Below are 25823 nucleotides of genomic sequence, written 5' to 3' on the forward strand. Positions count from 1 at the left end.
ATTAATCATATAGTCCACACTCCTTCATTAAGTGATAAGTTGATGTTCAACACTAGGTTTTAGCATAGTATACGGAGGTTTCATCATCTACGATTTGAAAAGTCTAATATTTTTTGTTTAAGAATCACTTAGAGATTATCGTAACCTAAATTTATTGATCAAATTAGTCAACAACGACAAACAAGAACTTCAAGATACGTATAGTACGTCCTAACGAGAATTTTAATACATTTTAAGAGTTCATAAATAAATCCAAATTGAATTGATTGTGGGATTCCAAGGTGGATAAGCTAAGAGATCTTGGAGTTCTCCAAAGGATCAACCAATTAAGCAGCAAAGTTCATATAAAGCAAATCCATTATCCCTATAAATACCTCTTCTTCACTCTCTCAAACATCAAACATTCAAAATCCTTAAAAAAACACACACATAAAACATGTCGGCTGCTTCCATTTCTTCACCTCATCAGCTCATTCACCATGGAGATCAAGTGTTCTATTATTCAAGAAAGCTCCTCCTTCACTCCTCCCTCCGCACGCTCTCCTTCACCGCCGACGCTCCCTCCTCCGTCCTCCATCGCCCACTCGAATCCTACACCTTCGATACCAATGTCGTCATGGTCCTCTCCGTCCTCCTCTGTGCCTTAATTTGCTCATTAGGCCTCAACTCCATCATCAGATGCGCTTTGAAATGCTCTCGTTTTGTCGTCTCCGATGACCCTCACCCCTCCTCCAACACCTCCGCCCCCATCGGAGTCCACAAGAAAGCCATCAAGAGCTTCACTATGGTTCAATTCACCCCAGATCTCAACCTCCCCGGGCTCGACTCCGAGTGCGTTATTTGCTTGTCGGACTTCGTCGACGGCGAGAAGCTTCGGCTTCTCCCCAAGTGCAACCATGGCTTCCATGTTAAGTGTATTGATAAATGGTTGAGTTCTCACTCCTCTTGCCCTAAATGTCGCCAGTGTTTAGTCCAAACTTCTCAGAAAATCGCCGGGGTCGGCGGTCCGACGTCTCCTCCTCCTCCGGCCATTAACTTAGCACCGCTGGATCCCGAAGCTCGGGTACGGAATTTATGGCTGTAATGGATGATAATATGAATTAAGCGAAGTTTTAGAGTTTGATGAATTTGTGTATATTTTTTAAAAAAATTCCTTTTTTGATGAATGAAAAACAAATTCTAACATTACTCCAATTTTCATTCATATTAAATAATATTTTAATGATAATGCTTTAAGTAATATGATTCTAATACAAAACAAAATAATTGGGCAATGATAATCTCACCCACTTCATGAATTCATGTATTAAATTAGAATGATCTCTAAGATGGTGTTTGGTTTGGACCATTTCTTGCAATTTCTTATGAAATCAAACTTGGCAAGTTGTTATAACAGGACATACCGACCGTTATAAGGAATATTTTGTTCTTCTCTCTAATAGAGGTGGGATCTCACAATTTACTCTCTTTCAAGGCTCAACGTCTCGATGTCTGGTTCTTATACCATTTGTAACAGTCCAAGCTCAACGTCTCGATGTCTGGCTCTTATACCATTTGTAACAGTCCAAGCCCACTTTTAGTAGATATTGTCTGTTTTGGCTCGTTATATATTGTCATCAGCCTCGTGATTTTAAAGCGTATTTGTTAGGAATAAGTTTTCACACCCTTATAATAAATGTGTCATCCTCTGTCTAATCGAGGTGGAATCCCATAGTTGAAAAAGAAACAAAAAAATATTAAGAGAATATATATATAAAGGAAGAAAGATTAGATTAAAAAAAAAAAGGAAGAATTGAAAGGCACTTTGAATGAATGGGAAATGAGGGGGAGAGCACTAACTAAAGTAATTAACACAACTCTACATAATTGGACACCAAACCCCTATTATAATATGGAAAGCCTTCTACTTCAATGTTTTACGGCCAAATTAAGGTCAAAATTATAAATGTTTAGAGTTGTTTTGATATTAGTTTCATGAAAAGAATCTAAATTTGATATTGTGCATGCATGGAACGACATAGATGAAGTTGGACCACGTCAAAGCAGAATCATTCGACCACCGGCTAAGAAGTGTATAGGAATATCTAGTTTAGCTTAAACGGTAAGTAAACTTATTGTTAGCATGTGTAACGATCCGCTCTTTGAGGCTTCGAATTATGGACCATCAAGCACGAACTAGGTCTAAATGTCTCGATAATTTTTTTTTTTTCATTTTTAGGGACCACTAGATAAGAAGTTAACTCATACCAATTCTAGGTAAAATAAAACATAATATGCAAAATCACATCAAAAGGTCATAAACTCAAAATGACATAGATTAACGGTTTTGTAGCAATCGCACAACTTTTGAGCTCTTCCACTAGAGATAACTACCTCACGAACCATCAAAAATGGAAAAGTCGCATGAGTGAACATAAAATACTTAGTCAGCATGTAGACTCTAGCTTTCCAATCAAATAACATTAGGTTCTTACAGTCTTATTTGCCTTAGACCCTAACTCTTCATTCGTACTTGCTCTATTTAAGCTCTCATCAGCTCATGATGTGTAGTACTCGGCTTCCTTGGAGCATTTCCAAACCCTTATGGGGTTCTTTCTGGACTTTGGGCTTATTTAGGTTAACCAATTAAAATGTCATTGCCCATGTCCCTCGCTCAAACGTCTAAGTATATGTGAGGTGTGACCTTTAATTATTTCCAACTACTAAACTGCTAGAGCATGAGAAATATTGCTCAATATTGGTCCTCTGCAAGGATTTAGCTGACGCCTCTTTAATAGACCATGTAATGTCGTCTCAACTAAGAGGGGACGGGTCTTGTGCCTGTCAAACTATTACCGTCATATGGTTTCTCACTCTTAAGGAATAGTTGGAGATCCCTAGATCATAATCACATGAAGTCTCTCTATGGTACACTGTGTCTCAAGGCACGACCCTACTACTCCATTTCTTGAAGGACGACTATGGATGGTTGTAGACTCTTATTCCTGTGATAGGTTAGGTTCATTAGAAGAAGCTACTTACTTGACTACTATTCCCCACATTGTCATAGAACTCACAGGAAGTGATCCCTATAAGCTACTTACTGATCGTATATATAACGACTCTAAATTTTCTACTTAACCTAAGGACACTACTGTATACATATCATGAACATTTAATACATAATTAATTCATTTGAAACTTTATAATAAAAGTTAACCTTGGTCTTGCATGTTTCATCTAAGATTTATGAACCAATTGAAATAAAAAATGAAAAAAACAATACAAAGGGAAATGTTCTATACTAACCTATATGCTACTAAATGGAAATGCAACTAACCTATAGTCTACCAAATTTAAATTACGAAACTATCATAAGTATGTGTCACGTCTCGTAGTTGCAATGCCACTGTTAGCTGTCTAGGGGAGTCTTTTCTTTATTTGAGCATATGGCTTGAGTATTTTAAGAAATACTCAATAAGAAACCCCTCTATCGGGGTTAAATGCAAACACATACAGTTACATGCATGAGACCTATCATAACAGTCTATTTTCCTACGACGACTATCCTAATAGGCAACTTGGATGCGTACTTAATTTTCCTACACACGGTCCACACGTACGAGTATGAACCCACCAGTTGGTTGACACACCTCCTAGGCCTCTTTCTAGTCGGGCAAACATTCTCTGGTAGCTGTTGATGTCGAACACCCATTAGAAGTAGCGACAGTTATGACAACATTATGGTAAACATAATGATCGTTCATCTACCTTGTAGCGATGTTTTCGTACTATCATGAAGGAATAGGGTATCCCACTATGCTCGCACACAATAATGCAGAAGGTTTCAACATTTTTTTTTATTAACATTTAATACAACCCTGCTAGCTTTTTCTTCCTATCATAACATTTTTCTTATCATTTCTCATAACGTTTGTCATACCATTTATCATAACTTTCATGTGTATTTCGGGGTTGTATTTCATGTTAGTTCATCATTTTGCATGTCAATCATATCATATCGTTCATATCTCACATATATCATATCATAATATTTTTATGCTTTAAAACATAACAATCCATATCGTACGCATATGATATCATATGTCATAATAATCACATACATAATCTGTGTATGTCTTCAACATATCAGATCATATCATAACATATAGTATCATAAACATATCAATTCATCAAATACAACACAACAATCACATATTATAGCATATACATATCATTTCATAATAGTTTGCATATACAGGCCTACGACACGTGCAAAGCAACGAGCATGTGTCGTCATACAACATACAATTAAAATCAAACAATGGTAGGGTCACTGAGTTGGTTGACCTTAGCCGACGTTCTCCCTAATTCGAGTATTTTCGCTCCCGTTCCACGAAATTGCTCCAAATTACCGCTGGTTATTGTTTTCTATTAGAATGTCCATCTCATTTCTCATTTCGTTAGTTATCTAATAATTCTTAACTCAATTAAACCTAAATTGAGAAATTTACCTCTCTACTCACCTTATTTGCCTTAAACAAGGTCAAATTAGCGAGCCAAATGAGCGATTTTTTAGCCGCCGAGCCAAGCCGAGGGAGTCATTCGTTGCAGGTGTGCCACATGGCACAATAATAGGCTGACGCGTGTACATACGACTTTGGGTCAAGGCGTAAATCGCGCGCGGGTGTGCAGGTCGCGTTCGGGTACGCAGGTCACAGGCTGCTGGGCTGATCTTGGTTTTGGGCCGTAACGGTTTGGGCCTTGGTACTTGGGTGTTACTCGGGCTGCAGACACACGTGTGCAGGCTGCTGTAGACATGGGGTTTGGCCCGAGGAATAAATGGGTTGGGTCTCGGATGCTCTGCGAGTTGGGCTGCGGGTTGTGTCCGACCTGGATCCTGATCCGCCGAACCTTACCTTCTTAGCCCGAATTTCCACGTTTTTCTTTCGTTTCTCTCTTCTCGGTGTTCGGATGAAAAGAAAAGTCCCACGCATGATAATTTATGGAATGATCATGGGTTCATAATTTAGAAATACTATCTCCATTGGTATGAGGCCTTACGAGAAAGTCCAAAACAAAACCATGAGAGCTAATGCTCAAAGTGAATAATATCATACTATTGTAGAGAGTCGTGTTCATCTAACACTCCGTACATTGAACTCTGACGACGTTTCTATCTGAATCTCGATCAAAAACCATTTATCGATATCTCATATATTATTTAAAAATATTTTAATGTTATTTTTTTAATGTAGTACTAATGAGTTCTTGATTTTTTTTAAAAAAAAAAAAGTTTAAAGACGTTTTTGAAACACTCATAAAAGTTAAAATGAAGAGTACATGAATGAATCGATATCATATTTAAATGAGAGTGATCTTAATGATAGACTAACTGAAGAATGCTTAAAATAATTAAAAGCTATTCCCTACCCAACAAGTGACCTCTGAGAATTTTCTTGGGATACATGTGAGTGATAACAAATCATGTTAAAAGAACCTATATTGATCTGTGGTGACATTATTCAATGTTGTAAGGGGTGCACACGAGCAAGCAACCAACCAGTATGATTTTCTTTTCCTCTTCCCATACTCGACTTCAGTAGGTTTCCTAGTAATAGGGAGATCTGTGAAAACTCTAACCTTAGGGCATACAAGTACTGAATTTGAATTTTGAACTGTGATTCGAATTTTAGACATGAGACGTTAAACTTGTAAGGGGTGCACACGAGCAAGCAACCAACCAGTATGATTTTCTTTTCCTCTTCCCATACTCGACTTCAGTAGGTTTTCTAGTAATAGGGAGATCCGTGAAAACTCTAACCTTAGGGCATACAAGTACTGAATTTGAATTTTGAACCGTGATTCGAATTTTAGGTATGAAACGTTAAATTTTTGCTATCAAAAGGATTTTCGACTCTCGTGATAAACGACCCTTTTATGATACTAAAAAAAATATGCATATGGAAATTAAAAAAATAAAATAATAATAATAATGCTTTGCCACTACTAAAAATAGGGCTCCAACTTTAAATCATAATCTTTAATATATATATATATATATGTATATATATGTATAATATAATCTTCCCTTACAAAGTGGTGTTGCATAAATGTTGGGACAATTGGAATCCAAACCAGATAGATAATAATATTTCAAAAGTTATGTATTTTTGGGAAAATTATATAAAAATAATAATAATAATATATAGTATAGCCTAAAGGACTTTTAAAACACACGAGTGGACATGCACTACTCTAAACACACAATTTTGTGGAACGTTCATGGAGTCAAATATTACGTCGCATCTATATCATATCACGTCAATCGATATTCATAACAGGAATTGAATTATATTAATTACTAATAAAATATATGTTTATTTATCGTTTTCTTTACTTTTAAAACAACGATCGAGTTTTTTAAAACGAAGAAATTGTGAATCTGATGGTTAGATGTTACTGTCATGTTTGTCTAACGCATGTTGCGTGTAGCCACGTGTGTCGAATGTTCTGGTTATGCTTGTCTAAGATTTGTTGTCTATGGCCTCATGTCTATTATTGTTGTGTCAATACGAAGGTATATGATTGGTAACCAAAATCATTTTTATCCCGCTAGGGCTAAAATGCCTCAAGATGTACTATAAGAGGTCGTTACATTACTTTCTTTGAAATTGTTTTCACTATTTTTACCCTCACGTTTTTCAAAATATTTCTCTCAAACGTGACCCGAGATTCAAGCATACGTTGATATTGTTTTGTTTCCGTGAATTTTGTTTTATGTTTTGAGATTGAATAAATTGTTTCGATGAAAATTTTGAATTTTTTAAGACTGTTTTCAAATTTTGTGTGAGAAATGGCTCGATTTCTTACTCTACCCGAGTTGAATGTGTTATAGAATTAACCAGTTAAAAAATTTCGATGACTCATAAGTGTGGAATCTTCTATTGTCCAGTCTTATACAAACTAATTATATAGGATATTTGTACTCACATGTCGATATATAAACAATTTGAGTCACCTTAAACGAATGTGTCACCTTAAACGACTCGACTTTGCTATTTTGGACGGTTCTCAGAGTTGATTGTAGGATATATACGTAGAGTTAAGTCCATAATAAGCTCTAAGTTAGATGTCGTGAAGGCATGAGATGACGTAGGTGTACCCTAAGAGGTGGGAACTTTCCTTTTCTTTAAGCTTTTCTTTGTCATCCTATCCTTAAATCATTCTCATTCGAATGTAGTTTTGGATCATCCATGTACCCCTCATATATTTTCGATGACTCATAAGTGTGGAATCTTCTATTGTCCAGTCTTATACAAACTAATTATATAGGATATTTGTACTCACATGTCGATATATAAACAATTTGAGTCACCTTAAACGAATGTGTCACCTTANTACGTAGAGTTAAGTCCATAATAAGCTCTAAGTTAGATGTCGTGAAGGCATGAGATGACGTAGGTGTACCCTAAGAGGTGGGAACTTTCCTTTTCTTTAAGCTTTTCTTTGTCATCCTATCCTTAAAATCATTCTCATTCGAATGTAGTTTTGGATCATCCATGTACCCCTCATATATTTGAGTATCACATGTCTACTAGCTTCTAACTTCGTTCGTCTCCTAACCACATCTTACTTTGAGAGGTATCGGTCTGATACCATTTGTAAGGACCCATGCTCAAGATTAAGATTAGGATAATCGACATTCTCCTGCATCCCTTGCAACATAGTCATGTTACCTACTTCTCCATTTTCAAGAATGAAAACTATCCCGATATACCAATATAAGTTCTTCCTATTCCTCACTCACATGTATCTCAGAAGATTCATAGGAGGTCACTCAACATAGAATCACTCCAAGTAAAGCACACTTAACTCTAGAGTTTCTATGATTTGGTCACTAAAAGGGAATGTGCATCTTGTTGGTATAGATAGTAATTTTCATTTCCTTTAAGAATTTCTTAATCATCTTATCCTCAAGCTTACTCTCGTTTGAATGTGGTTTCGGTTCATCCATATACCCTCCTTTACTAGGGTGTTATATGTCCATCAACTTACACCTTGGTTCGTCCTCGAATTACGTCTTACTAGGAGAGGTATCGCTTTGACACCATTTGTAAGAACTTATGCCCAAGATTTGGATCAGGATTCGGAATTCGAATTTAGCACCTATTGCTCTGACATTCACCTGCAACCTCCCCTGGCATGGTCACATTACCTACTTCTCGCTTTTTAAGAGTGAAGACTATTCCCACAAACCAATACGAGTCCCTACTCATACTTTTTCCTCACTCACATACAATGTTTTTTCTTCACTCACATACATCCCGATAAAAAATCCTTGGAGGTCACCCAATCTAGAATTGCTCCAAGTAATGCCCGCTTAAATGGAGTTCTTATGTTGGTATAGGTAGTAACTTTCATTTCCTTTAAGTCTTTCTTAGTCATCCAATCCACAGGATCGCTCTCATTCAGATATGGTTTTGGTTCATTCATGTACCTATTCTTTACTCGGGTGTCACATGATGTTTTTATTGATGCTAGTGCTTCTTGAAACATAATTCTACCCGAGTAGTCTCACAATCATAATTTAGAATAAGAAATGGACTTATCTAATTGCATAAAACAATCTAAACTTAATTCTAAATAATTTAAATTAGCTAAAAAGTAGTCGTACACGCCTCTAAAAGTGTAAAAAACACATCCCAAAGAGTCGAAAATGGTTGAAAAAGGTCCAAGTGTATCAAACCCAAGCCAGATCAGCTGAAAAATCTAATTAGAACCGTAAAAAAATGTATTCTCGACTAGCTCTAAACCTCCCAAATGAGATGAAACCGAACAATTGTTATGACTCAATAAAACTGTGAGACCTTTTATTTATATTAGAGTTTATCTCTATTTTCTCAACTTAAGGCCGAAGAGACCACTTTTTTTTTTTATATATATTAATATTATTATTATTATTCAAATTTCGGGTTGTTACATAAAATGTCTCAGTATCATAGATTACTCCAAAACAAACGAAGTGATTTAGTTGTCTTAGTTGTCTGTTTCATGAGAATCTTGGATTCCTACGAAACAAACCAACCTTTATGACTCGGATTGTTTTTATATGCATGTTGAGAATGAAGTAAAATTTGATAAAGGATAACAACTTTCCAAGTATGTTAGATTTTTATTTGGGAACAAAAAAAACGTACGTGTTTGATGATGAAAGTCCCACATCGGCTAATTTAGGGAATGATCATGGGTTTATAAGTGAGGAATACTAACTTCATTGGTATGAGGCCTTTTGGGAAGCCCGAAGCAAAGCCATGAGAGCTTATGCTCAAAGTGGACAATATCATACCATTGTGGAGAGTCGTGTTCGTCGAGTCAAGCCTCCGCCGTGCCAATAGATTGGCAAATCCTCATGACTATGGTGAGACCTAAAACCTAACCTATTATGACTATCGTGAAGTTGATGATGATATGTAATTAGCCAAAACAGAGCCATTACAATTTCATGTTCACTAACCTATTAGACAAGCATCACTCTCAATACTCTCGACTTCACTCGTTTTGCATCATTTTCATGCATAGATGTGCTTTCGTGCACATAATGCTCCTAGGACATGCATCACTTTTGTGAAGTCAAAATCCTATCGATAATTGGAAACAATGTGCTCATGTGAAGTGATGGTGACGAAAGGTTAGGTGATGGTCAACTTTCGACGATAAGCATTTATGTATATGGATGACAACAATTGAGAAGACGCGTTTTAAAATTGTGAGACTGAGGAAGCTACGTAACGGGTCAAAGCAGACAATATCGGTTAGCGGTGGGTTTGAGATGTTATTAATGGCATCATAGCCAATCATCGGGCAGTGTGCCAATAAGAATGTTGACTTTCAAAGGGGATGGATTGTGAGATCCCACATCGGTTGGAGAGGGTAACAAAACATTTCTTACAAGGGTGTAGAAAAATCTCTATAGTAGACGTGTCTTAAAACTCTGAGACTGACGGCGCTACATAACGGGTCAAAGTAGACATTATATTGGTAACGGTAGACTTGAGCTGTTACAGGTTGCAAGTTCGATCAATTGGTTAAGGGAAATTGAGAGTGAGAGGAACATCCGATAGAGAGACAAAACACAACCTTGTTATGTTATACATGGAGCTGGGAAAGTCCGAGGTTTAAATCTTCGTGTCGTTGGTAAAAATAAAAATATCCACGTGGACATTAATTTAACAAATGTCAGGGAAGAAAAAAATTCTGACAAATAAAAATGTAATGAATTAAATCCCGAAGAAAAAGAAAGAAAAAATAAAGAAAGGCTGTCATCCAGGTCACACTATCTTTACTGGTGGTCGAAATCATTCACCCAAATTCTTCATTTCATCTGAATTTCATTTGAATTTGAATTTGCATTTTGTTTCTTTTTTCCTTTTCCATATAAATACCCTCATTTTCCCCTCCCTTCGTCCATTCCTTCCTTCTCTCCATTTTCGATCTAACCTTCTCGCCTTTGCAACCGGGAGAGACTGAGCCTGAAAACGGAGAGAGGCCGTCGATTCCCTCTCTTGGCTCTTACATCTTCCTTCTCTGCTTCCGTTTCTTCACTTCCACAGGTATGTTCCCCTTTCGATCTGCTTTTGTTTAGATCTCTTACTCTGATTTCATTCCAGATTTGGATTTGCTTTTCCTGCCATTTCTGGTTTTTTATCACTCTTATGAACTTCGATCTGGTTGTTTTCTCTTTATTTTTACCAATGTATGCTTTGTTTTCGTCGATCATGAGATTTTTTAGCTTCTAGTTCTTTGATTGCCTTTTTAAACAGTGGCTGCTTAGTTCGTTTGCTATTCTGAGTTTTCTGATGTGAATCATGTGATTTGTAAATCGTTATACTGTTTCTTGCTGTAAAGGATTCTTTTCCTTTGTTCTTTTTATCTTTTGTTTTGGAATCTGTTTGGTTAGTGGACTCGGTGACATTTCGATGGCTATTTGCAATTAGATTCTGAAAGTACTGTTGCTGATCTTTGACCTTTTGCGTGTTGTTATTGAAATTTTGTGATACTGGACCTGAGATCTTGTATTTGTTGGATATCGCTTGTAATTTTCTCGATGCAATTGTATTCTTATAACATCGTTTCTACTGCCATATTTACCTGGTGTCATGACTGGACTTGTGAAGAAGTTCAACTAAAGATCTCAGCTACTTGAATTGTTCTGTTGATAAGCGATGTTGAAAGTTGATTGACTGGGGATCGATTATTTGCTGACTTAACTCACATGATTTTTATATTAAAATCGTGTTGCTTACGATTATCCCTAGTGCATCATCTGTTTGGCCTCTCTTTTCCTTGTAGTTTATCTTCTAATAGAATATATGTGAGATTTTGCCCGTCACCTTTCCCAAGAATCAATATTTTCTCTTGAAGCCGATCCGGTTCTTCCTGTAAAATTTCAGTCTTTTAATGTTTGGACAAAAGTAGAAGCTAGTATGGGTTTTGGAGTAAAACTATTATTAGGTGACGTCGTTTATAATTTCTACCCTGGGCCTTATTACAAATTGGATTGTGTGCTATATGCTTACAGCTTATTACTACCAATTCAACGATGCATTGCACCATGTTTGGTAGTAATTTTCTCATTTGTGTGTGTTTTTTCAGTATTTATAAAAGATGGCCGATGCTGAGGATATCCAGCCACTTGTTTGTGATAATGGAACCGGAATGGTGAAGGTAGATCGCTGCTCTTCAAACATGTACCCGTTTTTCTTGGCATGTTTGCTTTTTCCTTGAGACTTGTAATAGGTCTGAAGTTTTTAATTTTTAAATTGTAGGCTGGATTTGCTGGTGATGATGCTCCCAGGGCAGTGTTTCCCAGTATTGTTGGTCGACCTCGACACACCGGTGTCATGGTGGGTATGGGCCAGAAAGATGCTTACGTTGGTGATGAGGCCCAATCCAAAAGAGGTATTCTTACCTTGAAATATCCCATTGAGCATGGTATTGTCAGCAACTGGGATGATATGGAAAAGATTTGGCATCACACATTCTACAATGAGCTACGTGTTGCACCAGAAGAACACCCAGTGCTTCTTACTGAGGCTCCTCTCAATCCTAAAGCCAACAGAGAAAAGATGACACAAATCATGTTTGAAACTTTTAATGTACCTGCCATGTATGTTGCCATTCAGGCCGTTCTATCTCTGTATGCCAGTGGTCGGACAACAGGTTCACATCTGTTTCTTCCTTCCATCCTAAATTTAGGACGAATAGGTTGTGGTTTGGATAAATATTTAATGAATTATTTGAATAGGTATTGTGCTCGACTCTGGTGATGGTGTTAGTCACACTGTGCCAATCTATGAGGGTTATGCTCTACCCCATGCTATCCTCCGTCTGGACCTTGCGGGTCGTGATCTAACTGATGCTTTAATGAAGATTCTCACCGAGAGAGGGTACATGTTCACAACCACTGCCGAGCGGGAAATTGTCCGTGACATGAAAGAGAAGCTGGCTTATGTTGCACTTGACTATGAGCAGGAACTCGAGACTGCCAAGAGTAGCTCCTCAATTGAGAAGAACTATGAACTGCCTGATGGACAAGTCATCACTATTGGAGCTGAGAGATTCCGATGCCCTGAAGTTCTTTTCCAGCCATCCCTCATCGGAATGGAAGCTGCTGGAATCCACGAGACTACTTACAACTCAATTATGAAGTGTGATGTGGATATCAGAAAAGATTTGTATGGCAACATTGTTCTCAGTGGTGGTTCCACCATGTTCCCTGGTATTGCCGACCGAATGAGCAAAGAGATCACAGCTCTTGCTCCCAGCAGCATGAAAATCAAGGTCGTTGCACCACCAGAAAGGAAATACAGTGTCTGGATTGGAGGGTCAATCCTTGCATCGCTCAGCACCTTCCAGCAGGTGAGACACTCCCTTCTTTCACTCTTACCTCTCTCTTGGTTCCATTTCTCGCACAAGTTTCTTACTGACTAATACACTTCGTATGTTCTTACCAGATGTGGATTTCGAAGGGCGAGTATGACGAATCTGGCCCATCCATTGTCCACAGGAAGTGCTTCTAGGTTCAATATGTGCTTTGAATGGTGAGTTATTTCCTTTAGTTGGCTTTTTTTGTGTCATGTGTAATGTGAACTGTTTCGGTTGAGCACGGATATGGGTCATGGAAGGAGGGTATATTTCTGAGGTCATTCATTCATATGCCATATCTTTCCACCGCCGCTATGAGTTTGGGATTAAGAAGTAACTGAGACCCTCTGGATGTTTATGTTGTTGTTGGTGGGCAAAAACAACTTTCCTTCCAAAATCTTTCCCTGCCTGCCTTTGCCAAATCTGTGACGCAACCATGTCTTTTCTCTTAGTAGGAGACGATTGTGATGCTTTTATTTTTCTCTATCCTTCTCTCTTTCTTCCTCCTATTTTATATTCCAAGTTCTTTGTTTATTTTTTTTCGAGAACATTAATGTTAATAGTTATTGTAAGACAAATATTAGTCAGTTTGGTCCTTCCTTGCAGTCATAAACATGCTATGCAAAATGATATTTTATTATTTGGGTTGAAAGCTTTATAAGGGCATCATATTCATATTCATATTCACATTTTTCTTCTTTCCATCCTCCTTTAGTGTTCTGTCTATTAATGGTTATTTCTCCAATTGTGCTCCTACAAATTGGAGGGCCATTTGAGAGCTATTGAAAATATATATATCAGAGGTTGATATTGATATGAGGGTTCCATCATTTTGAACTTCTTTTGCTGACTTTTCTCTTAGAAGAAAAGGAATCTATAGAAAATGAAAGAAATAGTTGGTCACAAATTGGTGACCTGTGGAGCCTTTGTATTGCTTCCATTTGTGTGTTGTAATGGGTTGGCCTTTGAATTATTTAGAGAGATTGATATATAATTGTCGACTTTTTTTAATAGTAGTAGTTGAGGTGCATAATTTTGCTGCTTCACAACTGTTTCTTTATTGTTTTAATATAATTGAATCAAATAATATATTTATTTTGAACATTTTTGAGTTTGTGTCCATGCATTTGAACTACAAATTTGAATTCATTTACTGTTAATGGCCATTTTGAGTCATAATTTTTTGAGGGTGTATAGTGGAAAGAAAAAGAAAGAATGATTTATTATCCATTTTACCATTCAAATTGGTCTGTTTGTTGTGATACTTTAACGTTCTTTACTACTGGCTTTTATTTTATATTCAATAATTCATCGTTTTTCAATTATTTTATATTTAATGATTCATCGTTTAGTTGAATAGGTGTATTGATTTTGGAAATGTGTGCCATTTTATGGAACTTTATACTTTAACTTTTAGTTTTAAAGTCTTGTTGGGTTGCAAATGAGAAACTAAGAGTATATATATAATATAAAAAGTAGTTTTTAAATTGGGGTTCTTTCCCAACTTTAGATAAGTATTGAAATGTCTTGCATTTATGTTTAGACATACTAATGAAAGAGTTTTTTTTTTTTCTATTTATCTAAAGTTTTGATATCTAAGGAGAGATGAAAAAAGAGATGTGAAGGAATCTTAGAGAGGAATAAAAGAGGGAATTGTAACTGGTTATTGTTTCTTTTAAAGTAAAATTATTACTATGTGCATGTTATGACTATGAAAATTCGATGGAAAGTTGAAAGTGGCGAAAGTTCTAATGATCCAGATGGAGCTAAAAATACAGGCATTTATGGGTTTATGTCGAGTCAAGAAATGCAATTACATACGGCATCGTTCATAACTAATGAGACTTACTTTTCATGACGGTTTCTTAAGCTCTTACTTTTTTTTAAATAGGGTTGGATGCATAATATTGCTTTACACATAGTTCATGCATGCACTCATTAACCTACTAGGTGGGCTCATATATCTTCCTCCTTGGCCGACAATGGGGCTAGCACATGCTCATGTTATCGAAAACTAACAGAAAAAACAAGTATAATATCATGGTTTATACATCCGTATTTAACATATTGGAAAGTAATTCATGCATGCAATATACATGCATGGGGTCTCTCTTTACATTATGGTACAATGTAGTAACAATGTGATGACGCCCCCACTTTAGATCATGGTAATGACCCAACCATAAACTAAGTTTCTCCTGGCCTCTAAGAGGGTGGAGCTCTATTGTTAAGTCCTAAAATTTAGGACTTTGAACCACTCTACTATTTTGGGAAATAGTCCATTTGTATTAAGATAAGTCTCATTGACAAGAATTCACAAGTCACCCTAAATTAAGATGAGTCGTAATATTAATCTCTTTTATTAGCGACTTATAAAGAAATAAAATATTTGATAGTTTAATCTTATATAAATTTATTGTATAAGATATCCTAATTCACATATCTCCACGATAATGATTTAGATCAAATCATTTGAAACAATTACAAAATGAGTCACATATGAGTCACCCAAACCCAAACTATAGAATTTTAGCTTATAACTTGAACACGATTAATCATTTAGGTTATTACTTAAACATGTTTCCGTCTCAAAGATCCTATTAAATTGCTAAACCCAAATCTTTTTTATCCAGATATATATTTTTTTAAAATTCAACTATCAACAAAGAACAAACCGAAAAGCAGAAATTTTCATACATAAGTACAGCAGAATCAGAAGTACATGGTTACTTTAGTGGCTATTTAGTATGCTTTATTTATAGTATCACCAGTGTCTCTTACTTGACTTATGAATCATGCTCTTCTAAGCAGCAGATTTTGATTTTTCAGATTCTTCTTGCTGTTGCTTCCACTGTTGTGGGGTCAGAACCTTCTTGATGGAGAGAGCATGAATCTCTTTCATTTCCTCCTCCAGAGCTGCATTCACCAACCGATGTCGTTCAAGCAACCTTTTCCCTTCGAATCGTTCCGAGACAATATCAATTACGAAACTCGCCCCGCACCTGGTGGAGATAGCATTTGTTTTATGCTTCAGGAAAATGGCTGTAGAAATGTATAACAAAATCTTAATCACGCGTGGTTTAGAACTTACCCTCCAGATGTATCAGTTACCTCCTGAAACAATCAAGGAAATAATTAGTGATTCAAGATGCTGATTTTGCAGTTCATGTAGTATACTAGAAATTTTTTTAAGGATTTACAAGAAATTATATTGTAGCAAACCTATAGATTAATGATAAAGTACTCTAGCAACCCCGGTGAGTAAAGGTAAAGCATTGTTGCAACTTAGGGAGTAGAATAGAGTAAGATGTATTGTGCAAAACTGTTTGTAATAGCCCCTCACCGCTAGCTGATATTGTTTTCTTTGGGTTTTCCCTTCCAAGCTACCTGTCAACGTTTTAAAACGCGTCTACTGCTTGTAATAGCCCAAGCCTAAGCTCATTACTTCGTTCCCCTCTCCAAACAATGTGAGATCTCACAATCCACCCCCTTGGGGGCCCAGCATCGTGGCACACTGCTCGATGTCTGGCTTTAACCGCCCAAGTCCACCGCTAGCAAAGATTGTCCTTTTTGGGGTTTTCCTTCTAGGCTTTCTATCAAGGTTTTAAAAATTGTCTACTAATGAGAGGTTTCCACACCCATATAAGGAATGCTTCATTCCCCTTTCCAAACGATGTAGAATCTCACACTGTCAACCAACCATGGGTCAACCATGGGTTAGGCTCAGCTAACTTATACTCCCCACTTTTAGAATAGTGAGCTAAACGCCCCTCTAGTGGTAAAGAATTTGTATATCTACTAGAAAATTCTAGCACTATGAGCAAAAAGTTGACCATCCTCACCTGACCTCCATGTTTGAAATAAAAACTTATTAAAGTGAGGTGCTTGAAAACTTGTGCGTTTCTTTAAAGTGGTAGCCTAGTAAGGACTAAAACAAGAATAGCCTCCTTCGAAGGAACTGTTCCATTTTCAAAAAAATGTGCCGATCCTTGAGGTCATTGGTTTACATACTCAATCCCACATTGGATGTAAATGGTATATTACTGTTCACTTTCTATAAACCCATCAATTACAGACAATCAATGAGCATCAGGCAAACTTCAGAACCGTTGCTTAAATATCAAATTTACAGAAAATCCCTTCAAGACATGACCATGGTGACAACGCTTTTTTTCCTCTTGTTAAGTTTCTGCTATACATTCAGTTTTCAGACTCCAATGAATTGCTTATAAAGCCCAGAATACTTTGTTCACAAAAGCAGTCCCCAGTTTTGAAGTTTTACTTCTATTTTGGAACTTCTAGTATTAAGTCCAAACACATCTCAGGGAAAATTCACAGTGTTCGTCTGGTAATCCAACAATAGTACATCACAAATCCTAACATATCACTAAGTAAGAATAATACAAACAATTTTGTTTTCAGTTCTCTTAAGAAATACAGTTTTTTATTAACAACATTTTTGTTTGTCATCAAGTTTCGGAGAAGTTTTGAAAAACTTAATTTGTTTCTCAAACTTGAACATTAGTGATTTCTTTAAGTAGAGAACAAGGAAGAAAAAATATCAGTAAGTCACTGAAGAAAACAGGAAACTAAAACCAAAATCATTACAAAATAGCAAATAACCCATGCCATTTGAACAAAAAAAAAACCAAAGCCTCTTTTAAGATAAATATTCTTTGAATAACTTCACTGTGAATGGAACCAATGAATATCATACTCCATAAGGCTTTCAGATCCACCACTCAAACACCATAAGATCTCCAAGTAAAAACAAAAAGCAGAGAAAATCATCCATTGGATCGGAAGATATCACTTCCAAATCTCTTCTCAGTTCCACTATCTAAATTCAAAGCAATGAAGTGAACTAAGACTTAGAAAAGCTAAACTAGCAAGAACACGATGCCAATTTTTCGCTCAATACTAAGTGAACAAAAAGGAAAACCGCAGGTCAACAGAACACGAGGATCGATAATCAGATGATCCGATGAAGAAAAAAGTCGAGAAAGAGCGTGAAGAAGAAGCAAACCAGATGCTGAGGATTCAATTTGGAGGTTAAAGTAGATTCGAGTTGCTCCTTTGTGACTCCCATCTTCTTCAATTGCCTTCCTGCCGTTTCTTCTTCTTTGCTTTATATACTTTCTCAGAGAAATGCAATTGACTTCTTAAAAGGGGCAGATGGATCTGATGGACCGCTGTTGCCCAAAGCCCACAACAACCAAAATTTTAATGGGCCCAAAGCCCACAACAACCATAATTTTAATGGGCCCAAAGCCCACAACAAATATTTAATATTTTTAACCGATCTTAGTGATACAATGTGACTTGAGAATGTTTGATATTTGAATTTTATGAGATTTTAGTTATTAATATTGTTAAACGTAGAATTTACTAGTTTGTTACTATGATCAAGAATTTATGATTTGTTAGTTTGTTACATAGATCAAATCTATGATTTTCTGTTTGTTATGATGGATCAAATCTATGATTTCTTGGTTTGTTAACATGTATCAAGTCCACCATAATCCTCATTATACACCTCTATAAATACATGAGTGGTGACCGGTCATAATGCCATTTAACTTGACATGGTATCAGAGCTAACGTTTTATTCATTAACAATGTCTATCCTATCTTCTTCCTCCTATCTTATCTTCTTCCTCCTCATCCACCATCTTTATCTTATCTTCTTCCTCCTCATCCACCATCTTTAACACGATCTCATCTACCATGGCGTTGATCTTTGGCCCAATCCCTCTCCACCACGCTGTCACAATCAGTCTCACCAAAAACAACTTCATCATATGGCGCGCCCAGCTCCTCCCCTACCTACGAAGTACGAAGCTTATGTGCTACCTCGATGGTACCATTGTCGCACCTGCTAAGTTGGTCCCTTCCTCAACCACTGCTGGGGCTGACTTGGTCTCTAATCCGGCCTATGATCTGTGGTATAATCAGGATCAACAGGTCCTTAGCGGCCTTTTCTCCTCCATGTGTGAGGAGATTCTTCACGATATGGTTGCCGCTACTACGTCCAAGGAGGCGTGGGATACCCTGCAACAGATGTTTTTGTCGTCAACTCGTGCTCGCACTATTCAGATTTGTATTGATCTCGCCACGTCCAAGAAACGCGATCTGTCTGCTGCAGATTATTTTCACAAGATCAAAGGGTTTGCCATCGAGCTGGCCGCTGCCGGCTTTTCCTTGTAGGATGATGATGTGATCGCATATCTCCTTGCTGGTCTTGGCCCTGACTATGATTCCTTTGTCACCTCGATGACTACAAAGAGTGAAACCCTCACGCTTGATGATGTGTTTGCACATCTAATGACGTTTGAGGCTCGCCAACTACAACACCAGGGTGAACTTCAGTTAAATCCTGGATCTTCGGCCAATTATGTTGGCCGTGGTGATCAGCAGAAGAACCGTGGGCGTAGGAATCGTGGTCGTGGTCGTTCTCTCAAGGTGGTGCGCCCTCTCGTCCTGCTGGTGATCGTCGTGACCCTTCTTCTCGTTCTTCTTTCTAGATCTGCGGTAAAGTGGGGCATACTGTCGTTGGCTGCTGGCATAGGATGGATGAGTCCTATCAAGATGAACCTCCGTCTACTTCTTCTGCGGCACTGGCGGCTACTTCCTCTTACAAGATTGATCCAAATTGGTATAGTGACACAGGCGCCACTGATCATATCACTAGTGACCTGGATCGTCTCGCTATGCGTGAACGCTATCATGGAGGTGAACAAGTTTAAGTCAGCAATGGAGCAGGTTTGCGTATTTTGCATACCGGTCATTCTTTAATTAATACTGCTGCTTGTCCTCTTGCATTGTGTAATATTTTGCATGTGCCTAAAATTTCCAAACATCTTCTTTCTGTTCATAAATTTTCTCATAATAATGATGTATTTTTTGAACACCATCTTTGACATTTTTCTATTAGGGATCGACGATCGAGGAAAAGTCTTTTAGACGGGAGGTGTGAGTCTGGCCTCTATCATATTAAGCCATCTAATGTCGATGATCTCAAACACACCTTAGTGAGCAGATCTACTACTTACACCAGTGACATGCACATCTTGGACATCCTTCATCTCACGTAGTAAATTCAATTTTGCGTCTCAATAATATTTCGTGTACTAGTGAGTCACCTTTGCCAGTTTGTAATGTGTCAGTTAGCAAAAAGTCATCGATTACCATACACTAGTTATTTTTCATAGGTCTTCATCACCTTTGAAACTGATTTTTTCAGAAGTTTGGGGCCCTGCCCCTCCATCTGTTGGGGGCTTTAAATATTACATCAGTTTCATTGATGATTTTAGTAAATTTTTGTGGATCTATTTGATGTATGATCGTACAGAAGCTCCTCGTATACTTTTGCAGTTTCAAGCTCATGTTGAGCGCCTCCTAGATACTAAAATCAAGTGTGTCCAGTCTGATTGGGGTGTGGAATATCAGAAAATTCATAACACATTCTTTCGTTCCCTTGGAATTATTCATCGTGTTTCATGTCCTCACACGCATCAACAAAATGGGCCCTGAACGCAAGCACCATGACATTGTTGAAATTGGCCTAGCCCTTCTAGCTCATGCTGATGTACTTATTAAATTTTGGGATGACGCATTTCTTACTGCCACATATCTCATCAATCGTCTTCCTACTAGTGTCATCAATAACAAATGCCCCTTAGAGCGTCTTTTTCATACCCTACCAAATTACTCCTTAGTGCTTGTTGGCCTCATCTTCTTCGTTATTACAAACAAAAGCTCTCTTTTTGATCCAAGAAATGTGTCTTTCTAGGCTACAGTCCTTTACATAAAGGGTATAAGTGTCTTAACACCGATTCTAGCCGTGTCTATATTTCTAGAGACGTCATATTTGATGAGAATGTTTTTTCGTTCAAGAGAGCCCCACCCAATTCTTCCCCAACCTTGCAGCTAACGCACAATGCCCCTGATTTGTGGGCCTTGCATTTGGGTAACAACAGTACTAATTTGGAGAATGATCATATGCATATATTTGTGCCTACTAACTCTTTGGATGTAGAAAATCTGGTGCCCACATCAGCTTCGGGATTGCCGCCGCAATCCTCCGCGTCACTACCGCGAGAATCGACATTGGTTATTCCGCTAATGATTGGGGCCTTGGATCCTCCGCCTGCAGATGATATTGCGCAATGCTGAGTCGGATCCTCGACCGTTGGTCGATCAACTGTTGTAGCATTGGTTGCTCCCTTCGCAATGGCTGGTACGACTGTCCCCTCAGTTACAGATCCTACACCTACTACTCACCCGTATGGTACTCGATTGAAGCGCAATATCAAGAAACCCAAGGTGCGTATCGAACACTAACATATTTTGTGGTTCGGTATTCTGCCTCTGAACCTACTTCACATATTACTGTTATGGAGCATCCCCTCTAGCGTTAGGCAATGAATGATGAATTTCAGGCAATTCTCGAAAATAAGGCATGACACTTAATTCCTTTTCGTGCTAGTTTTAACGTTATTGATTGCAAATGGGTTTTTAAACTCAAGAAAAAGCTAGATGACTCTATTGATCGCTACAAAGCACACCTGGTTGCTAAAGAGATTAAACAGTAGTATGACATTGATTATGATGATTCCTTTAGTCTAGTTGTTAAGCCCACTACCATTCGGTTCTTATTATTTCTTGTTATTTATCGTGGTTGGGCTATTCGGCAAATTGATATTCAAAATGCTTTTCTTCATGGTTTTAATGAAGATGTTTGTATGAAGCAACCCCCTAGATTTGTGGATTCTCAACATCCTAGTTATCTCAACAAGATGGATAAGTTGCTTTATGGACTCAAACAAGCTCCGCGTGCCTGGTTTTCTCGCCTTAGCTCCAAACTATTACGGCTGGGTTTTACATCTTCATAGGTTGATGTCTCTCTTTTCATTTTTAACAAGATGGACATTCAGATGTATATCCTCATCTATGTTGATGACATTATTATCATCAGCTCATCTTCTACGGCTACTGAGAAACTTCCTACACAGCTTCGGGATGATTTTGTCGCCAAGGATCTTGGCATTTTTAGTTGTTTTCCTGGGATTGAGGTCCGCTATACTTCCAATGAACTTGTTTTGATACAACATAAATACATTCAAGATTTATTGTCCAGAACCAATATGGTCACCTTCAAAAGTGTTCCCACACCTATGCTTCCTAGTGAGAAGTTGTTATTGGATGGTGGTGAAAAGCTCTCGCTTGAGAATACTACTCGCTATTGCAGTGTCGTTGGTGCTCTCCAATATTTGTCTCTGACATGTCCTGATATATCCTTTTGTGTCAACAGAGTGTGTCAGTTCATGTCCTTCTCGACTTCTGTACATTGGGCGGCGGTCAAACGAATTTTCCGTTATCTACATGACACTATTGATATGGGCTTGTGTCTTACAAAGTCCAACACTGATTTGCTGAGTGCCTTCTCGAATCCTGATTGGGCTAGGAATCCTGATGACCGTCAAAGCACTAGAGGCTATGCGATCTTTTTTTATGACAATCTTATCTCCTGAAGTTCAAGGAAACAATTGACAGTTTTTCGTTCTAGTACGAAAGCCGAATAAAAGGCGGTTGCTGATGCCACTGTCGAATTGAGCTCAGGATCTCGCAAGCGCGAGCGCCTAGCCTGTGGTATGACAACATTGGTGTCACCTATCTGTCCGTCAATCCAATCTTTCATCAACGGACGAAGCATGTTGAGGTTGATTATCACTTCATTCATGAATGAGTATCGACTCATCAGCTTGATATGCGACTCATATCTTTCAAGGATCAGCTCGCCAATATCATGACAAAGTCACTGCCATCTCCTTCTTTTAGCAGTTTTATGTGCAATTAGCAGTTTTATGTGCAATTTGAACTTAGTAGTATATCGTTCCAATCGAGGGGGTGTTAAACGTAGAATAAGTCATATCTATACATATGTATAGTAAGATAATTAACTCATTTACTCATTTGTTACCCTGGATCAAGGAGAATCTATGATTTCCTAATTTATTACCATGGATCAAGGCCCACCATCTAATCCTCATTATACACATCTATAAATACATGAGGTGGTGACCTATAGTTGAGAGTGTCATTCAACCTAACAAATATAGCATATTTGGTAAATAATTAGAATTTTTTTAAATAATTAAAAAAATAATCTGATACCTCAATCCCATATGAGTCGACAATAGAGAGTTTGGTTAGGTTTGATTGTGAACTGCATTTGAGTTGCTTGTGTTGAGGATTGTTTAGTAAGTCCTCCATTGGCTAATTTAAGAAATGATCATCAATTTATAAGTATGGTAAGTCAAAAAATGAGTCAACAAACCACCCAAAATTTTATGTGGGCTAGATGAAATATATATAAATGTTGGGTTTTATATCCTAAAACTCATAGTTTGTAAATAAAGACATATTCTATTTTCAATAAAGTTATTATTGATGTTTATTCCGTAAAAATTGTTATTGAATAAAGTGAACTTTACGATCATTAATCTAAATCCAATAAACTAAGAACACTCTGGCTATAGTATGATTACTTGAACTATATGTAGAGACATAAAAGTGGATCAAGTTCAAGTATATAGTCAAAATGATCTATAGTATAAGGATAAGGCTGAGTACCTTATTCTAGGGACACTATGGATGCGACCCCCTTTTGTATATGATATAAACAATGTGATCGCTAAATTGTACATGGGGAGACATGTGAGTGGGGGCGTCCTATGCAATGAGTATTGCATAAGATCGGACCATGAAGAAAATAACTCTCTCTTTATAATGTCGTTTACTGTTGAGACTGATTTTCTTTTCATTCGATGACTTAGGTAACTCGATCTTAATCCTGAGCTAACCATGAACTCCTGTTCATTCGGAATTATCCTTAGATTTGCATGGGTGAGAGTGGCTCGAGTTCGCAGACTCAATAGGCCTCCCATTTCAGGGGTAAGACTGGGTGAATAGCTGGGGACGTGGGGTGCAAGATGGAATTCGCTCCTACCCACTTTTAGGGATAGAAGAGAGGTAATTCCCTTAAATACTGACTCCAAGTCTTGAATAAGGGGCCTCACCCACTCATTAGTCTGAGAGGGATTTGGTTTACTGGTTGGACCACAAACCAATTGTTCATAAGAGGATCAGTGGGACATAAGAAACAAGAAGTAACTTCAGGGGTAAAACGACTAATTGACCCAGCTCTAGTTACGAACAACTTGTGAAGGATCGACTTACTAATCATGGTTATATCAAATGGACAGAAATATATCTATAGTGAGGGGAATGCAACTACTAGGCTATAGTGAAGTGTCCTAGTAGTTAACGAATGTTGGTTAACAAGGTTAATGAGTTTAATCAGTTAATCTTGGATTGTTGGAGCCCATGATCTATAAGGTCCCTCTGCTAGCTCATAACGGACTAAACCATAGAACAGTGTGACGAATGAGTTCGAATTCAAATTAGGGAATATGCGCTACATATATACGATATATTTAACTGCATTTTTGTTTTATTTACGAATTAAACAAAAAAAAGAGAATTTGAGATATTTAAATAAGATTTAAATATCTTAATCAATTATGTGTTGGAATTGATTGGGATTGACACTTGAATTAATATTAAATATTAATTAAATAGTTTAATTAATCATTTAATGTTACTTTAATTTGAAATTAATTATTCAAATTAATTGTTGAATTAAAATGAAGAAAGTCAAAATGTTGACTTCATTTAATGGAAAAATCGATGTTAGTGAAATTTTGAGGTGTCAAAATTTGGTTTAACCAAACATGCATGCTTGTCCCATAATCCCAAATATTTGAGTGGAATTTTAAGTGTCAAAATTTGGTGATCTAAAATTTGCATGAACGTGTAAACATGACTCTTTAAATAGAGTGATCATGGTACATGGAAAGACATCTTCCTTAAAAAAAAAAGACCTTGAGAAAATTCTCACAAGCTCTCTCTTCATATATACTAAATTCTTCCCAAGTTTAGTCACTCACCGGATTCCACAATCCCGTTCTAAGGCCAGAGGATAGTGGAGAAGACACTAGTGGTGGTTTGAAATCGGTTCCTGAGGAAAAAAGAATTTGAACTACAAAAGGTTAGTATTCAAATTCATTAAGTTTTAATACTTATGAACATGCTAGTTATTTACTATAATTGATGTTCTAAAAGTGCCTAAGATTCTAAGATTCAAGTTGCTTCCGCATGTGTTATATTAACACCATCAATAAATATATATATATATATATATTTATGGCCAAAAATAAAAAATGACGTCACCATGATACACAAACTTCCTCGATTTTTGTATGTTTAATGTTAATTTCAATCGTTTAATCTCAAATTATGTTTTTTAAGATTTTCATATTTATTTTATTTTTTGAGATATTTTATCAAAATGTTCCTTTAATTTAATTTATTGTAGTAAGGGCATTTTATCAAAACCATTAACTTAATTGAATCATTTTGGCAATTATCCTAAATTTATCTATTTATCCTTTTTTTCTAAATAAATAATTATTTAATTAGTAAGAAATTAACGGAGTGAAAGCTAGATTAAGCTTAACTCAATTAGTTAAGAAATATATGATTAACCCGACTTTAAATCTAAACTTTTAATTTTACCTTTATTTTGTATCTAAAAGGTTTAAATATATTTAAAATTTATAAATATAAACTGATCTCTTAGGTACACAAAAAATTAACTTTTAAAAAATATTTAATAAACCCTTACGATCAACCACAAAGCTAGACACCTTAACGTACGCTTTTAAAACACGTACGCTCTTAAATTTTTTTTTTTTTTTTTTTTTCACGTTAGAGTCACTCGAATAGACTCTATCAAACTATCTTATTGAGTGATTCAAAACATGAGTTTACTTGTAGCAGATATTGTCCGCTTT

General features: G+C 36.9%; 3 protein-coding genes and 1 non-coding gene across 5 annotated transcripts; 3 read left to right on the forward strand and 1 right to left on the reverse strand.

Moving 5' to 3' along the window:
• The first annotated feature begins 387 nt into the window (after positions 1 to 387).
• Positions 388 to 1123, forward strand: LOC111470371 (RING-H2 finger protein ATL78-like). Its single transcript, XM_023115934.1, has one exon. It carries the CDS (start codon positions 437 to 439, stop codon positions 1082 to 1084), a length of 648 nt encoding a protein of 215 aa, XP_022971702.1. The 5' UTR covers positions 388 to 436; the 3' UTR covers positions 1085 to 1123.
• A 9315-nt stretch (positions 1124 to 10438) lies between these two features.
• On the forward strand, positions 10439 to 13567 carry LOC111470314 (actin-7). 2 transcript variants are annotated; one of them, XM_023115863.1, is made up of 5 exons: positions 10439 to 10592; positions 11635 to 11706; positions 11808 to 12201; positions 12287 to 12900; positions 12996 to 13564. In XM_023115863.1, exons 2-5 carry the CDS (start codon positions 11647 to 11649, stop codon positions 13059 to 13061), a joined length of 1134 nt encoding a protein of 377 aa, XP_022971631.1. In that variant the 5' UTR covers positions 10439 to 10592; positions 11635 to 11646; the 3' UTR covers positions 13062 to 13564. The 2 variants fall into 2 exon arrangements, with proteins under 2 accessions (XP_022971631.1, XP_022971632.1); XM_023115864.1 differs by lacking the exon at positions 10439 to 10592 and having other exon boundaries at positions 11638 to 11706; positions 12996 to 13567.
• A 2007-nt stretch (positions 13568 to 15574) lies between these two features.
• On the reverse strand, positions 15575 to 18039 carry LOC111470315 (protein BOLA2). Its single transcript, XM_023115865.1, has 3 exons — positions 17933 to 18039; positions 15998 to 16020; positions 15575 to 15908 (listed from the first exon to the last, which is right to left on the reverse strand). The coding sequence occupies exons 1-3, from the start codon at positions 17993 to 17995 to the stop codon at positions 15710 to 15712; spliced, it is 285 nt and encodes a 94-aa protein (XP_022971633.1). The 5' UTR covers positions 17996 to 18039; the 3' UTR covers positions 15575 to 15709.
• A 1064-nt stretch (positions 18040 to 19103) lies between these two features.
• Positions 19104 to 19243, forward strand: LOC111470420. The gene has a single exon (XR_002715038.1). It is a non-coding gene; the product is annotated as a small nucleolar RNA Z247 (small nucleolar RNA).
• The last annotated feature ends 6580 nt before the right edge of the window (positions 19244 to 25823 follow it).

The sequence above is a fragment of the Cucurbita maxima genome, unplaced genomic scaffold, assembly GCF_002738345.1.
Source record: "Cucurbita maxima cultivar Rimu unplaced genomic scaffold, Cmax_1.0 Cma_Scf00044, whole genome shotgun sequence".
Classification (NCBI taxonomy): domain Eukaryota; kingdom Viridiplantae; phylum Streptophyta; class Magnoliopsida; order Cucurbitales; family Cucurbitaceae; genus Cucurbita; species Cucurbita maxima.

What these genes read in the sequence shown, in the direction of transcription:
- LOC111470371 (XM_023115934.1), top strand. Translation starts at nt 437, where the DNA reads ATGTCGGCTGCTTCCATTTCTTCACCTCATCAGCTCATTCACCATGGA.
- LOC111470314 (XM_023115863.1), top strand. Translation starts at nt 11,647, where the DNA reads ATGGCCGATGCTGAGGATATCCAGCCACTTGTTTGTGATAATGGAACC. An exon ending in ATGGAACCGGAATGGTGAAG is followed by an intron (nt 11,707 to 11,807) that starts GTAGATCGCTGC and finishes TTTAAATTGTAG; the next exon opens with GCTGGATTTGCTGGTGATGA. An exon ending in CGCTCAGCACCTTCCAGCAG is followed by an intron (nt 12,901 to 12,995) that starts GTGAGACACTCC and finishes TGTTCTTACCAG; the next exon opens with ATGTGGATTTCGAAGGGCGA.
- LOC111470315 (XM_023115865.1), bottom strand. Translation starts at nt 17,995, where the DNA reads ATGGGAGTCACAAAGGAGCAACTCGAATCTACTTTAACCTCCAAATTG. An exon ending in AATTGAATCCTCAGCATCTG is followed by an intron (nt 16,021 to 17,932) that starts GTTTGCTTCTTC and finishes TGATTGTTTCAG; the next exon opens with GAGGTAACTGATACATCTGG. An exon ending in GTAACTGATACATCTGGAGG is followed by an intron (nt 15,909 to 15,997) that starts GTAAGTTCTAAA and finishes TATCTCCACCAG; the next exon opens with GTGCGGGGCGAGTTTCGTAA.